Here is a 13,224-nt window from a genome sequence, read left to right on the forward strand (position 1 = left end):
GAAGAATGCATTTTGCCCAGATTACGGCATCCAATCAATCAATCAAACAAATAATAAGCATTTATTAAATGTCTACTATATGCCAGGTACTATGTGCTGGGAATACAAAGACAAAAATGAAACAGCCACTTCCCTCAAGATGCTTATATTATATGGTGGGAGAAAATATATATGTATGTGTGTATATGGCATATGAGTGTATGGATATGTGTAAATACACATACACAAGAGATATATAGCTATGTAGTGCTTTCAATGACACCAAAATGTCTCCTAACACAAAACTCCATATTTTTTAAACAGTATATATTATCCTGATGTAAGAATGTATGTACACATACATATACCACACATGCACATACATACGTATATGCTAATAAATCACTTAGGTCACAGTCTCTGAAGAATCAAAATTTACATGTAACCCAGTGGCACAGTGGAAAGATATAAACAGGTTACAGACTATTAAGACAAAAATTCAAAAGCAAGATGTGGCACAAAAGACATCATTAATAAAAATGGAGGCAGGTCACTCATACAGCAAAAACAAGAGTTAACAGAAACAGCTGGTGGTGCAGTGAATTGAGCACTGGGCCTAGAGATAGGAAGACCCTAAGTTCAAATCTGGCCTGTGTGATCCTAGATGAATCACTTCACCTACTTGCCTCAACTGTAAAATGGGGATAATAATCACACCTACCTTCCAGCCTTATTCTGAAGATTAAATGAGATATTTCTACAGTACTTAGCACTGTGCCTGGCATATAGCAGGAGCTTAATGAATGCTTTAAAAAAACATAAAAGAGAGAGTCCAAGAACTATCCTGGTATCCACAAAATATTAAAAGAACTAAAGGAAAAACTTCAGAATCTTGGGTCAATCCTATAGAAGACTTATGTAAATACATAAACAAAAATTGAACAGGACAAAGAAGCATAGATAAGTTGTGATCTATACTAGTATAGAGTTGATGAGATTAAATCTCCATTTAAACTATACAAGTGTTAAATTTAACCACACATCTTTCATTGGTTCCTAGGAACATTACCATAATGCTATGGTTAGATGCTGGGGCAGCTAGGTGGCGCCATACTGCATAGAGTGCTGAGCCTAGAATCAGGAAGACTCATCTTATGTTCAAAGCTGGCCTCTGACACTTAGCTGTGTGACCATGGGCAAGTGACCTAACCTTGTTTGCCTTAGTTTCCTCCTCTCCAAAATGAGCTGGAGAAGGAAATGGCAAACCACTCTAGTACGTTTGCCAAGAAAACCTCAAAGAGTTGAATAACAACAAAAATGGATATATGTTTATCCCTCATACACAGTAGTAAATACATCCATTTCTATTACCTAGACCTATGGAGTTTATACCCTGTCAATATAATATCCCATCAAGTACTATTCCACCAAGTCTCTAAAATGCCTCATTTGCAGCTAAGTTCTCCAGTTAATTCATGATATTTTATGTATTTTAGCTGGGTTGTTTTTTTCCCTGTAATTTCCTATTTTATCTGTCATTTTTAGGTAGATCAACTACTGCCATTATTATTTTTCCTCAAGCATGCCATCAAATTCCCTGATTTTGCAATCTCAATTTTTTGTTTAAACACTACTCCAATTTTTAGTGCCAATATCCTGGTACCATTATGGTCTATCCTATTCCAAAAAGTTCCTCAGTTCATGCATATTGTATAACCTCTGCCCTTTTAAAAGCCACATGAAAAAATCCAGTAAAATTACTTCTTACATACTTTCTCTCTATTTGATCTAAGGAAATTTAGGATTTAAAAGTTTCTGAAAAAAACTCTTGCCTGGAGATGGAGAAAATCATATCACAATTATAGTGTTATGTACTTCCTATCTTCTTATGGTTAACAATAACAACCACTGTGTCTCATTAAGTTATAATAAAAGACAATTATCCTTTGGAATTTTTCACAAAAAAACTTTATACCTTATCTTAGAGGCAAGCATTCTTTTCATTCAGGTTTACTGTCAGGACTAAAAGAGGGACCCACAAATCTTACAACAGTTAACAAAAGAAATTTTACTTTGCCTTTACACACAACAAAGATACAACAAGAATGAATTCTGCTGCTCTGGATGAAGCCTCCCTGTCTCCATAAGGAAACCCAGATAGTCAATTGGGCAAGGTATGGTAACTCAAGTTAGGGGGCCCCAACACTACGTGGATGGGATTTTTTATGACCCTTACATGACTAGGAAATTGTGTCAAGAAAAGCAGAGGTCAATCAGGTCCCAAGATCAGCTCTGCTGTCCTTCAGGGAAACTAATTCCTACTGTGAAAAAATGAGGAGAAACTAGTCTTATCACACTTTAGAAACCTTGTAAAAACCAAATGTTATAAATAGCATATGGCTAAACCTTCAGACTTACCTTTCTTCATAATTTCCCAATAAAATATAAGCTCCTTGAGGGCAGGGACTATATTTTTTATTTTTGTCTTTGTATCCCTCAGGTCTAACATAGTGTATTATACTTTGCAGGCAGTTAATAAATACTTTTAAAATTAAGTAATTATTTCCTCCCAAAATACATATAAAAATTATTAAGATGACCAACACTCATAATATCCAGGTTACATTATATTCTAGTACACAAATATATACTCCATTTTAAAAAAAAATGAATTTTACCTTTTCCCAGTCAACTCAATTTGGCCTTTTTTATTAAAGATGAACTTGGAATCATTGTAGCCCCATCCATTCCACTTCATAAGTCCTTGCCTAAATGAAAAAGGAAAATATACAAATGAGATCCCAGTTAAAAAGCCCCAATGTAAACAAAAGCCTTGACAATTTTCACAAGCATGTAAAAAGAAGAGTCTTTATAGTGACTAAGAAAAATATTAGTTTACTGGAAAGACTTATGTGAACTGATACAAAGTGAAATGAGCAGAACCAGAACATTATACTCAGTAACAGCAACACTGCAACGATGATAAACTGTAAAAGATTCAACTACTCTGATCAAGACAATGAGACAATTCCAAAGGACACATAATGAAAAATGCTATCCACTCACTACCTGAGAGAGAAAGGATGAACTCTGAGTACAGACTGAAGCATATTTTTTTGGCTTTATTTTTCTTGAGGCTGTGTGCTCTCTTTTGCAATATAACTAATATGGAAATATGTTTTGCATGACTTCACAAGTATAATCAATTTGTATGACTTCACAAGTATAATCAAACTGCTTGCCCTCTCAAAGGATGGAGGAGGGGCAGGAGGGAAGAAAGGAATATGGAAGTCAAAATTTTAAAAAATAAATGTTAAAAATGTTTTTTACATGCAATTGGGAAATATTTCATGAAATAAAAAATATTTTAAAAGAAAAATATTAGTTTAGATAAAATAAAATATACATCAGAGAATTCCTTATTAGCAATATTTGTAAATTATTTCACCCTTAATAACTGACTTCAAATTGAGATTAAGATTGACTATTATTTTCTTATTGATCCTATTTACATATAATTGGTTTTGTCCCTTAACTGCTTAAGTCATGTTTATCTCTGAACTTAGTTCAGAGTTTAGATGGCCTGTAATGGGTTAAGTTTAAAAATCCAGCATTCTTGCCTCAAGGAATTTAACTGACCTTGGAGAGTATGTGCAAATAGAAAGGGAGTTAGGTATTAAAATCTTTATGTCCCTAAGCTATCCTTCAAGGATGTCTGGTTTGCTGTCCAAAAGTCTGGGCCACTATTTCATATCTGGACTCAAAGAGCAATTACTAGTCTCATGGGGGGAGGGGAATCATTGCTAGCCCCCATTACCAAACTTCCAACCAATCATGTTGTTTCCTGCACCTCATCTCTGTAAACAATCTTGTTGCCCTTAATTCCATGATGTCCCCTTCCCTATTCTGTTCTTATTCTCCAAACCCTATATAAGCAGAATTGTCCTCATTCTCAGTGTCTTTGGCATTAATGAAGGCAATCCATTGATCCATTTCTTGACAGATAGCATGCCCTGCTAATAAATGTTATCTTGCTCAGAGATCTGCCTCAGTTTATCCTTTTGTTAAAATTCAATCATGACAATATATATTGAGTGGCACTCTAAACTGATTATAGGATTTACAGCTGAAAGGAGACTTTTAGAAATCATCTAGTCCAAGGTTGGCAAACTATAGCCCTAAGGCCAAATCCAGCATTCTGTCTGTTTTCTACTGGGTTTGATCTTGTCTAACCACCACCATTAACTGATGAGGAACTTGAAATCTAGGAAGATAAACCGATATGCCCAAGATCCCAAAGCTCAGTATATACTCAATTGGAGATAATACTATTAATGCTCTCCTTAACAGCAAACAGGGATTTTACCCTGTGTACCAAAGGTCTTCCTCGAATTCTCTTTATTCAATTATTCAAAAAGTATTTATTAAGTGCCTAATATGTGTCTGGCTCTATGCTAGGCTCATTAGGAAGCAAACAGTAAAAGTAAAAGTCCTTGCATCCTTTGGGAGGTTAATCCAAATGAGAGAGGCAGGGGGTACATATATAGGCATAAACAAAGTAGATAAAAGATCATTTTGAGGAAAAGCACCAGCCGTGAGGGGTAGGAAATTAAGGAAATGTTTCAGGCAGAAGGGTGCTTCAAAGGAGCCTCAAAGTAAACTGGACATCATAGGAGAGATCCTAAGAAGAGTGAAAAGAGAACATATTTTAGGTAGGGGGGAAAGCCAGTACAAAGATATGAAATGCTGCATCTCAACAACAGTAAAGGAGCCAAGTTGCACAGAGTTTTACTTGCCAATTAGGAGTTATATTTTATCTAAAGGGGCAGGTAGGTCGAGCAGTGGATAGAGTGCTAAGCCTTTTACTAGCTGTGTGATCCTGGCAAAGTCACTTAACCCTATTTGCCTCAGTTTCCTCATCTGTAAAATGAGCTGGAGAAGGAAATGGCAAACCAATCCAGTATCTTTGCCAAGAAAACCCCAAATGAGGTAGCAAAAAGTAGGACACATTCGAAACAAATGAACAACAACAATTTGTTCTAGAAGTATCAGAGAGTCACTGGGGTTTATTGAGTTGAGGAAGGACATAGTCAGATCTGAGCTTTGGTAGTCCTGTGAAGGAGAGCCTGAGAGGAGAGACTTGAGGAAGGGAGAAAGAAAATATGAAGATATTGAGGAGATAAAAACAAGATTACATTATTATCCCTGGTTCTCATTAAATACAAAGGTTCAACAGCAGCAGAGTGGTTACTAGGTAAAGAATTCTTTGGCCATGGAAACCCATGAAACAAAGAGAAAAACAATGAAACAACAGTTTGTTTTATTAGTAACTACCAGCCATCTCAAGGAAAGCAGGGTGAAGGAAAGGAAGTACACATTTAAACCAAAAACCAAGGTCAAATTCTTAGGCTTTATGGTAGGTTTTGTTTGTTTGTTTTACACATAAAACAAAAGTTTCATAGTCAAATGAAATATAAAAGAACACAACCTTTGGTACATATCAGAAAGATTCTTTGTGTACCAAAGAGCATTGTAGTATTACTATATATTTTTATATCAGGAAAATTTCCTATAGATAGGAGGGACCTTAGGAATGATTCTAACCCAATCCTTTGTTTTTAAAAATTTTTATGTATATTTGCTTTTACATCATCTCCATTTCCAAATACATCCATCCCTTCCCTCATACCTAGCAAGCCATCCTTTGTAGGGAAGAGAAAAAGCAGTTCAACAAAATTAATCATCATTTCAACCAAGCTTGACAGTATATGCATTATTCCACACCCATAGTCTCCCCCTGCACCCTTTAGCAAAGAAAAAAAGGAGGTGCATTTTCTTATTTCTACTCAGGAGCCAAGGCTGATCATTTTAATTATATATTATTCAGTTTCATTTTTGAACTTTACATTTGCATTACAAGTATTACATATTTTCCTGGTTCTGCTTATTTTACTCTGCATTAATTTGAATGACTTCCTATACTTCCATGAATTCTCCAACGAATCTGTTCTCACAGTGATATCCTATTATATTCATGTGCTATGATTTGTTTACCATTCCCCAATCATTCCCCAATTGCTTCCAATTCTTTGTAACTAACCCAAAAAAATGTTGCAATAGATATATTTGTACCTCCATGGAGTATGTCTAACAAAGAAGATGTATGTTTTAATCATTTTTTAAAAATTGTATTTCCCCAACTGCTTTGGAGAATCCAAACCTTTCATTTTACCAATGAGGAAACTGAGACCCAGAGGCTGATTTGTCCAATGCCACACTGCTAAATGGTAATAAGGGTAGGCCTCCTGCCCAGTTTCAGTGCAATGTTCTTCCCATTACACCAGGCTGCTAACCTAAAGGGAATCTAACTATAATCTGCCCAACCAAAACCCTCAATTAAACCATAGTATCTCCTTAAAAAAAAAAAATCTTACTAAAATAGTTCAGAGCTCTTTAATACCTATCATCTCATTTGACCTTCTAAACTTGACTTTAAGAAGAAAAAGGCAAATAGGAAAACAAGCTATTTAAACATGGTAGGTCAGAAAATAGACCAGTAACACTCAGGTTCTAGTTTTCAACTGATCCAGCTATTCTACTACACTGTGAAAATGCAGGGTACTGTACAACAAAAGAAAATGGTGACAACAAATGGCAACATATGGACGCAAGGTGGCAGTATTCTCTCACCATAATATAATACCAATTATAGTCTTCCATTTCTTTGTCCAATGGTAACCAATTCTTTACTGAAAGGTTTAACAGAGGTTATTGTGGTATAGAATACAATATTCTTTTCTTTCCCCCTCAATTTATAAACTTTTGCTTATTATCACAATAGCCACATTAACTGGCTTATCCTTAGAATGTTTCTCAGACTAATTATTTATACTTCCTATTGACTTTGTTAGTTTCTAGATGTTTGTGTTTTGTCATAAATTAAGTTATATTGTAACCTACCATTGATATTTCCAAAGAATAAAGTGCTAGAAAGTTCACATGGTTGTTATGAAAAAAGCACTATATTAATGTAATTTCTGTTTAATGGTTTTTCCAGTCGTGTTCAACTCTTCATGACCCCATTTGGGGTTTTCTTGGCAAAAATATTGGAGTGGTTTGTTACTTCCTTCTCAAGCTCATTTTACAGATGAAGAAATTCATGCAAACAGGATTAAGTGACCTGCCCAGGGTCACACAGCTAGTAAGTGTCTAAGGCTGGATTTGAACTCAGGTCTTCCTGACTCCAGGCTTAGCACTCTATCCACTGTGACACCTACCTACCCCATACAAATGTAAGTAATTATTATTATTAATGAACTTGGATATTTTCACTATGTCATCAGAAAAAAAAATTTTTTAATTAGTTTTATGCCATGTTAAACTGAAATAAATCTAGTAAGGTTAGTGAATAATGATTATGTAAAGTAAGACATTAAGCTTAATTTTAAATATATATTAATGTTGGGGGGGGTTAAATGAAGACTTTAAAAGAGTCCATCTCACCAAATAAGAGGAAAAAATTAGACTGTCACAGCTAATCAAAATCAAATTTTTTTAAACAGTTTGACTAAGAATTTCCATAATTCTAATAAATTAAAAGAAAATAAGACTTCAGCAATGTCATTTCAATTTGTACTTGTTCAGCTCTAATAAATGTTTAATAATTTTTCATAAATGAACAATAACATTAAAAATTACATGTGATTATTGTTATTCTTGATTTGCAAAAAAAAGAAATATAAACTTATACTCAAGTACTTGGAATCTAGTTCTAATTCTCTCTAAATATAATAAATATAATAAATATAATTCAGTAGCAATTTAAACTAAGTCAAGTCAATATATTGTATAGCATGCCAATATTCTAAGTAAATAACCTTCCAAATTAGGAAAGTTTTTATGACTTAAAATACGAACTACTCGAAAGAGAACATAGTGGAAAATGAGTCAAAGAAATTGACATTTATTCCAGAGAAAAAGTAAAGTGAAGATCATTTTCAATTGTACCAAGGTAATTATAAATCCGCTGTTCTCCCTATATCCTAGGAAGTAAACATAAGCAAATAGGCTTTTAAATTATAAGAATATATACATATGTACACACGTGTACATACATACATGCATGTGGATTTTCCAGATTGCTGAGATTATCCTGAAAGATCTTTCAGAATCAATAGCTATCCCATCTATCTTTATAAGAGTTGAAATTAAACCAGATAACTTTTCAAGATATATAAAAGAGTCTTATCAGCCCAATAACAATATAGCTCTAAAAGCATTTAAAGTGCTCTGGCTTCTTCAAATAAAATCTTTCTCCTAAAAGGAAATTCAAGATAAGCAATTTGTACATGCTGCTTCATCTTGTCTCAATCTGAATAGGCTTTTTAATTTTAATAACAAGTTTACAAAGATTATACAAATGCAATTTCAATAGTACTGATATACAGAATGAAGAGAGTTTCACATGGCAGAATTGTTGTTTTCCATAGAGAGTTCCCAAAAAGGAATGCTTCTATGTAAACATAACAATGAATGCCAAGAGTCCAAAAAAAAGTAACTTCTTTTGTTTTACCAAAATGTTAATGGTTTCTTCTTTTAAGATTTTGCTTGATTTTCATACACTGGGAAAGTTAAACTTTCTTTAAAGTTTAGCAACTCAGAGCTCCACAGCAAAAATAATAACTTTTTTAAAAGCCAATTTGCAGTTGTCTAAAATTTTAATTTAAAATGTAATATGACAAATCAATCAGTGAATAAACATTTAGTGAGCACCTACTATGCCAGATATTGTGCTAGGTTCTAGGAACAGAGAGGAAAAAAGAAAAGAAAAAATCTCTGGTCTGATGGAGCTTACATTTTAATAAACATAATTTTATGATCCAACCAAGTTATATATTGTATACTTTTATGTAAAGAGGGAAGAGAAAAAAAACAATCATATTCCAAGGAGGAATTCAATGTGACACCCTCAAATTGTCTAACAAAAAATTTTATTAATACAATTTAACATAAAAACCTCCCAACTACAATTTCACATTTTGCTATCAAATAATTATTGTTAATTTCTAGCCAGCATGGTAAGTTTTGTCTGTGACCTGTTTGGTCCCATCAAAGCCATGTCTCCTTAGCAAAATCATTAGCTTTCCTTGTGAAAATTAATGACTATAAGCTCTACCTAAAATGCTTAATGTATAATAACTTTTGCAAACTCAAAAGCATCTATGATCTTATCAATGTGGACATTCCCTTTAATAATACACTCAAAGTCCATCCACCAATGCCCATCTACCAACTTTTTATTCTTATCCTCTCACTAATCTGCCATAGGCCTACTAAAATTTACCTGATGAGCAATCTGTGAAAATCTGTTAATTTCTCGGGCAATTTTTTTTATAGTACTGTCTTTCCAAAAATTAGATGGTCTCTTCTATATCAAAAGCATTTTATCTTTTCTAACTTAAAAATTAATATTGTTATAAACACATGAAACATTTACAAACCTTAAAGCATCATATGTTATTATTAGAAAGTAAAAAAGATGTGAGGTTTTTGCAAATGCTTTAAAAGTTTTTTATAAAATTTTACATTTCTAAAATTAACACACTGTAATGCCACAAAAGTTTTAAATTATATTTTTAAAGTTCCAGAAAAAAAATCACCACAGGACAGTTTTTATTACCTGGATTTCTCACCAACTTTTCCTTTAAATTTTTTCCTACCTACTGCTGCTTTAAAAATGATACTGCTCATAATTTTCATCCACCCTTATTCGTAAGATTTTACAAATGAGCTTATATTTATTTGTTTCCTTTGGCTGCCACATCTCTCCATTGGGAAATTAGTCAGTCAGTCCACAAGCATTAATTAAGTACTTAGCATGTGTCAGGCACTGTGCTATTTCAGGAGATACAAAGAAAGGCAAAAATAGTCCCCATCCTCAAGAATCTTACAATCTAATGTGAATCAAGTAACTCAAGTGTTTTTCCTTCCCCCAACTATTTTGAATGAATGAATGAAGCACTCACTAAATGCAAAGCAGTGTGCTGAGTGCTGGGGACACAAATAGAAAACTAGGACAGTTCCTACTCTCTAGAAGCTCACATTCTATAATTAATTTATTTATTTTTAGTTTTCAACATTCACTTCCACAAGATTTTGAGTTCCAAATTTTCTCCCCATCTTGCCCCTCCCCTCACCCCAAAACAGCATGCATTCTGAATTCCCTTCCCCTAATCTGCCCTCCTTTCTATCTCCCCCACTTCTCGTACCTCCTTCCCCTTCTATTTTCTTATAGGGCAGGATAGATTTCTATACCCCATTACCCACCTATCTTATTTCCCAGTTGCATGTGAAAACAATTTTTAACATGTTTTTAAAGCTTTGGGTTCCAAATTCTCTCCCTTCCTCCCTCCCCACCCACCCTCATTGAGAAGGCAAGCAACTCAATACAGGTTATACATGTGTAGTCATGAAAAACACTTCCACAGTAGTCATGTTGTGAAAAACTAAGTATATTTCCCTTCATCCTATCCCCCCATTTATTCTATTCTCTCTTTTGACCCTGTCCCTCCTCAGAAGTGTTTGCTTCTGATTACCACCTACCCAATCTGCCTTCCTCTCTATGACCCCCCACTCTCTTATTCCCTTCTCCCCTATTTTCCTGTAGGGTAAGACAGATTTCTATACCCAACTGAGTATGTATGTTATTTCCTCCTTAAGCAAAATTCTGAAAATAAGATTCACTCATTCCCTCTCACCTTCCCCTATTTCCCCTCCACTGTAAAAGCTTTTTCTTGTCTGTTTTATGAGATAATTTACCCCATTCTACCTCTCCCTTTCTCCTTCCTCCAGTATAATCCTCTCTCACCCCTTATTCTCCAGATACCATCCCTTCATCTTCAACTTACCCTGTGCCATCTATCTATACATATATATGTGTATATATATATATTTATATACATATCATTTTCTTTCCCTCCAACTATCTCAATACTGACAAAAGTCTCATGAGTTACAAATATCATCTTTCCATGCAGGAATGTAAACAGTTCAACCTTAATAAGTTCCTTATGATTTCTCTTTCCTGTTTACCTTTTCATGCTTCTCTTGAGTCTTGTACTTGAAAGTCAAATTCCAGTCTTTTCATCAAGAATGCTTGAAAGTCCTCTATTTCACTGAATGTCCATTTTTTCCCATGAAGGATTATATTCAAGTTTTGCTGGATAGGTGTTTCTTAGTTGTAATCCTATCTCCTTTGACCTCCAGAATATCATATTCCAAGCCCTTCGGCCCCCTAATGTAGAAGCTGCTAAATCTTGTGTTATCCTGATTGTGTTTCCCCAATACTTGAATTGTTTTTTTCCAGTTGCGTGCAATATTTTCTCCTTGACCTGGGTACTCTGGCCAGAATTTGGTTACAACATTCCTAGGAGTTTTCCTTTGGGGATCTCTTTCAGGAGGTGATTGGTGGATTCTTTCCATTTCTATTTTATCCTCTGATTCTAAAATATCAGGGCAGTTTTCCTTGATAATTTCTTGAAAGATGATATCTAGGATCTTTTTTATTTTTTTGATCATGGCTTTCAGATAGTCTAATAATTTTTAAATTATCTCTCCTGGATCTATTTTCCAGGTCAGTTGTTTTTCCAATGAGATATATTTTTTCATTCTTTTGGTTTTGTCTTACAATGTCTTGATTTCTCATAAAAGTCACTAACTTCCAATTGCTCCATTCTAATTTTTAAGGAAGTATTTTCTTCAGTGAGCTTTTGGACTTCCCTTTCCATCTGGCCAATTCTGCTTTTTAAGGTATTCTTCTCCTCATTGGCTTTTTGGATCTCTTCTGCCATTTGGATTAGTTTATTTTTTAAGGTATTATTTTCTTCAGTATTTTTTGGGGTCTCCTTTAGCAAGCTGTTGACTTGTTTTTTCATGTTTTCTTGCATCACTCTCATTTCTCTTTCCAGTTTTCCCTCTACTTTTCTTACTTGCTTCTCAAAATCCTTTTTGAGCTCATGGCCTGGAACTGATTTAAATTTTTCTCGGAGGCTTCTGATGTAGGAGCTTTGACTTTTGTTGTCTTCTTCTGGTTGTATGTTTTGATCTTTGTCACCAAAGAAAGATTCCATGGTCTGATTTTTTTTTTTCTTGCACAGTTTGCTCATGTTCCCAGACAATTACTTAACTTTTAAACTCTTTGTTAAGGTAGGGGTCTGCTTGCAGTGTAGAGAATGTACTGTCCCAAGCTTCTGAGGTTTTATGCAGCTGTTTTCAGAGATGCTTCTAAAGACCTGTCAATTTTCAGTTCTTCCAAGGTGGTAATGATCAAAGACGAGGTGTTTACTCCTTTCCTGGCCTGGGCTCTGGTCTATGAGTGACCACAAGTACTCTTTTCTCCCTTGAAACTGTGAAGAGGATTCCCTCTCCAACATTACTACAAGCTCCACCACGCCAGCGCTCCCCCTCACCTCAGGACCGCCACCCAAAACTGTGACAGAGATCCAAGAACAGGTAAAGCAAGAGACTCCTGCCTCAGCACCAACAAAGAGATCCCTGCAATCCTACTCTGATCAGCCACTTGATTCTCCTTCCATCTGTGGGCCGAGAGCTCTGGAAGCAGCCACACAGGGAATGGGGCTGTGACCAAGCTTCTCTCTCACTCTGGTCACAGACCTTTCCTACTGACCTTCTAAGTTCTATTTGGCATTTGTGGGTTGAGAAGCCTGGAAACCGCCACAGCTGCCCATGATTCAGGACCCTGGGGCCTGCTTCAGGTTTGCCAAGGCCTGGTCTTTGCCTGCGTGCTCACACTGAACTGTGTTCCTCTCCCAGCCCAGTGTAACAGACCTTTCCAATCAACCATCCAGGTTGTCTTGGGCTGGAAATTTGTTTCACTCTTTATGTGGATTCTGCTGCTCTAGAATTTGTTTAGAGCCATTTTTTACAGGTATTTGGAGGGGTTTGGCGGAGAGCTCAAGCAAGTCACTGCTTTTACTCTGCCATCTTGGCTCCGTCCCTCAGAAGCTCACATTCTAATGGAAAGGTTTCATCTGCAAGTCAGATGGAAAAGCATCAAGGTCTTTAGGGTATGACAAAATTTCTCCTCTATAATGTCATTATTTAATGTCACTCTTCCTATAGTTCTTGGGTTTAGGGTCCTGGGCTGTCATCATCAAGGTCTATAGGGAAATGGTTGTCAAGGTGGTGGTGGTGGTGGTTGTTGTTCACCTTGTTTGGCAAATGTTG

At 35.3% G+C, this 13,224-nt stretch overlaps 1 protein-coding gene across 1 annotated transcript in view; it reads right to left on the reverse strand.

The window, feature by feature from the left end:
• AGPS (alkylglycerone phosphate synthase) overlaps positions 1-13,224 on the reverse strand; it is a 147,331-nt gene that overhangs the window by 118,577 nt on the left and 15,530 nt on the right. The window contains exon 2 of the mRNA XM_027865917.1: positions 2,658-2,747. Within this exon, the coding sequence (XP_027721718.1) occupies positions 2,658-2,747 (90 nt within the window). The remainder of the gene's footprint in view (positions 1-2,657; positions 2,748-13,224) is intronic.

This window comes from Vombatus ursinus, unplaced genomic scaffold (assembly GCF_900497805.2).
Source record: "Vombatus ursinus unplaced genomic scaffold, bare-nosed wombat genome assembly UNPS02014779.1, whole genome shotgun sequence".
Taxonomy (NCBI): Eukaryota; Metazoa; Chordata; class Mammalia; order Diprotodontia; family Vombatidae; genus Vombatus; species Vombatus ursinus.